The sequence below is a fragment of the Cystoisospora suis genome (assembly GCF_002600585.1).
Source record: "Cystoisospora suis strain Wien I chromosome Unknown contig_2156, whole genome shotgun sequence".
NCBI classification, from domain to species: Eukaryota; Apicomplexa; class Conoidasida; order Eucoccidiorida; family Sarcocystidae; genus Cystoisospora; species Cystoisospora suis.
The window spans coordinates 27452-31381 of record NW_027154955.1 but is presented as its reverse complement, the minus strand read 5'-3'; the positions used below and the strand labels follow the sequence as shown (position 1 = coordinate 31381).

At 43.2% G+C, this 3930-nt stretch overlaps 1 protein-coding gene across 1 annotated transcript in view; it reads left to right on the top strand.

Moving 5' to 3' along the window:
• CSUI_004594 (regulator of chromosome condensation repeat-containing protein) overlaps positions 1-3930 on the top strand; it is a gene marked incomplete at its 3' end in the record, with an annotated part of 14136 nt that overhangs the window by 6191 nt on the left and 4015 nt on the right. The window contains exons 3-6 of the mRNA XM_068064782.1: positions 124-217; positions 1271-1325; positions 2066-2164; positions 2785-2898. Coding sequence (XP_067923246.1) covers positions 124-217; positions 1271-1325; positions 2066-2164; positions 2785-2898 — 362 coding nt within the window. The remainder of the gene's footprint in view (positions 1-123; positions 218-1270; positions 1326-2065; positions 2165-2784; positions 2899-3930) is intronic.

Sequence of the window (3930 nt, the reverse complement as noted above, 5' to 3'; positions counted from 1 at the left end):
GATAGATTAAAGATAGATAAAGTGTGTGTGAAGATGGATCTCTCTGGGTTTGTGGAAGCAACGCAGACGGCCAGCTAGGCTTGATAACTTCTGATACAAGGCTTCCTTTCTTCGGGTGTCTAGGGAGACCTCGTCGTATGCCTTTAGATGATAGCTACTCATGGCCTGAGTATAGACGGATAGCTGCCCCTGTCGCCTTCATCGCCGCAGGTTTCAAGTAAGTTCATCTTAGATCAATAGAAGAATCGAGATAAGATGAGAAGATGATATGAATATGGAGGAGGGTTCAAACAGTCGGTTGACGATCGTGAAGAAGATAACGAGAAGAAGAAGAAGAAGACTTGGCAGAGCTTCATCTATGTGTTGTGTGTCTACGGGGGGGATATGGTGGAGGTGGTGTCTTCTCTCTCTATCAGGTTCACAGGGTGGATAGATCCAGATATTTTTAGATGTATGAGTGCGTGTGAGATATGTCTTCTGTACCGAAGAGATGAGGTGTGTGATCTCTGTCTTTCTTTAGCTCTCTTGTAGTCTGTCCTCTTCGTATCGATACATGTACGCATGTGTCTCGTCTAGATAGAGTTGATATTGACTCCACTTGTTTGCTGTATCTCAGGAAGATCACAGAAGGTTTTGCCCAGTCAATGTAAGATAGATCAAGGACAGATAGATTAAAGATAGATAGATAGATAACTGCTAATGACATCTTCTCTCTTGGCTCGCCTTTGTACAGACGGTGCATATCTATGTTTTATGTACGACCAGCCTTCCTCCTTCATATCCATGTGTGCGTACATGTAGATAAAGCAAGATTTCTAGTGTGTGTACACCCCAGAGGACCCACTCCTCATAAAGAGAAGCTTCTCATGGCCGTAGATGATCGTCTTCACAAGGAATGTATATGGAGACGTAGCGTAACCCCTAACGTTAGTACAGTAGATTCTTTTCTTCCTTGCTAGACATACAGAAGATTTCTGATCTTATGCTGCATGTGATTCGTATGTGTGGCTTGTATCTTTTCTCTGTAGTGTTCGTGTGTAGTAGGAGAGTCGTTTCTGTCTCCACCTTCTTCCCCGATTGCAGCTGTTGTCTATGTCTGAGTGTATCGTGTCTCGTAGCATACAGACAATGTGGAGAGAGCTCGTTGGAAGATAAAGCACTCGTGTTCGGGCCGGTGACTTAGAGAAGGCTCTTGTTGGAAAATGTACCATTTATACTCTGTAAACCTTTCTTTCTTTATTTCTTTTCTTTTTCTCTTCTTTCTCTTAAGACATTCAGCTCTAATTGATGCAAAAGAACAACTCTGGCTATGGGGAAATAACAGTGTAAGTACACTCCTTGTAAACGCTTAGACTGTATATACACCTCAATCTATATATATATGTGTATAGACAGATAGTCTTTCATTCACTGTCATCTTTACACCGTGACTCCTACCTCCGTCGCGTTCGGTCGGATGTATATTCCGCGTATGCTCTCTTATCTACTCTCTGCTTACTCTATCTCGTGAGGGTATACGTACATGGAGAGAGAGAGGAGGGAGAGAGAGAGAGAGAAATAGAATACAGCGAATATAACGAATTTATGTATACATCTATCTATATAGACTCTGCTCTACGTACTTGTCATCATCCCGTTGGTTTCCTACCACGTTATGTCTCTATCGACCCACCTATCCGTATGGGCCTGCCGATACGTGCACATATACACACATACATACTCATAGATACACATTCATACATATATGTCCATACATATGTCTTCATACGTATTCCTACATACATCCGTATTTATGCGTGTTCATAAACCACCGTCTATAGCAGGAACTCCCACCCTTTGTTCCACTGCTTCAAATGTTCTTTTCTTCGATGTCTTTCTTTTTGCATGTATGTGTGGCTGGCTACTTTCTTTTTCTCCTCTCTTGTCCGTCCTTCGGAATGGAGTTCGTCTTCTATTATAGAGATGCAGGCATGACCACATGCTTCTCTTCTTCTTCTTCATCTTTCTCTCACTCTTTCTCTCTGTGTTTTTCTTCTTCCACCTTGTTAAACTTCTCCTTTTTCAGTATGGACAGTGTGGTCTTGATATGTCTGGAGATCAGCATGCGTTCGTCTTTCTTCCTTGGCGAGTTAAGTTACCTCAGAAAGGACTTGGGATTGTTCAGGTAAAAACTACACTCATATGTATGTACGCATGTATATATACATGTATGTGTATATGTATATATATGTACGTACGTGTGTATATGTATGTATGTATGGATATCTATGTATGGACATAAAGACTAGGGTTCGGTTTATGATGGTTTAGACTGATCAGGTATAGGGTGGGCTAGCTGGGCCTATAGATGTGCCTAGTGTTTGAAGAAGTCTGTAGGAAGAGAGAGAGAGATAACAGAGCTTGTCTGTACTCTATCGGGTGTGATAGAGGTGTACGATCTACAGCTCATCTCTCATTTCCATATCTGCATGTAGTTCTGTTGATACCTAAGACTGCTGCATGGGGAACTCCAAACAAGAGCGTGAATATGTTCAACATGGTGTAAGAGGAAGCAACTACATAGGCATCTGCGTGTACGTACCTCATGTATATACATACCTATGTGTTTGTATATCTCCTATGGGATTATCGATCGTATACATAGTACGTAGGTCACCCATGCTCTATCACGACTTGTCTTTTTCATAACGATACGCTTACGGTGTCTTTCCTTCTCGTCTATCTCATTTCATTTCTCTCTTTCTCTCTTTCTTCTCTTTTTGATCTTCAACTTTGTCTGTCTAGGTGGCACTAGGGAAGTACCACAGTCTCTGTTTAAGTGAGGAGGGTCAAGTCTATGGATGGGGACGAGCCCGGTGGGGTGTATTAGGATTAGGCCGTCCAAAGGAACCGAAGCGCGTAAGTCTTCCTTGAAGACAGCTAGCTAGCTAGCTACTATATGTCTACTTGTGTCCAGTTGTTGTTCGGGAATCAGGTGTCGGTGTATGGTGTTTTCTCTGTGTCCTTCAGTTCAATACCTTCTTAGTCCGGGATGGAGCTATGAAAGAATGACTTCAAGATTTCTCTCGTTGGCTTTGCTTGAGTCTTTGAGAAGCTACGCAGACACAACTGGATCTAAGCAGATGAGACACCTCAGAGTCATGAGGAGGGCGCGGGTTAAAGGGGCGAGTCTTAGGATAGCTAACAGTTGTCTGCATGGGCGATCAGTTGTCATGCTGAGCTCGGTTACGTTGACTACCAGCTGAAGTCATGTGTGTTTGTGTCTTTACTGGCTGTGTCTACTTGTGTCTAGCTATCAAGCCATATGTATGTATTCAGCATTTATTGCACATGTCTCGCCAGTCGTGTCCTCTCTCTTCATCCCCCTTGTTTGTTTTTCTTCCTCTTCGTCGCCGTCTCCCTGTCTCTCTGTTTCTCCGCTGTCTCTACCCCAGTACTTACCTTCCTCAATCTTCATTCACTTCTCTTCATAAAGACATCACTCTTCCTTTCTTCCATTATCTCGCTCTCTCTTTCTCTACATCTAGCTAACTGCCAAGTTCTCATGTCTATCTCTAAAGATCCCCTCTTCTTTTCTTCATTCTTTAACGTCTCCCCTCTCCCCTATGCACTTCTTCTCTTTTCTCTCTCTCTCGTCTATATCTCTCTCTCCCATCTATCTATCTATCTCTTTTTCCCTCCTCTGTCTCCCCCTCTCTCACCTTTATCTCTCCTCGTCGCATCCATCTGTCTACCCTCCCTCTCTCCCATCCATGTCTCCCTTTCCCACCTATCTCTCTCTCCCCTCCATCTCTATCTTTTTCTTCTCCCTGTCTTTTCGCCCTCTTGATGCATCCCCACATCTTGATACTACCCTTATCCACCTGAGAGTCTCAAGAGGTCGACTCTCCCTGCAGCCATGAATAAAGTTGTTCTTCTTTCCAAACTTTT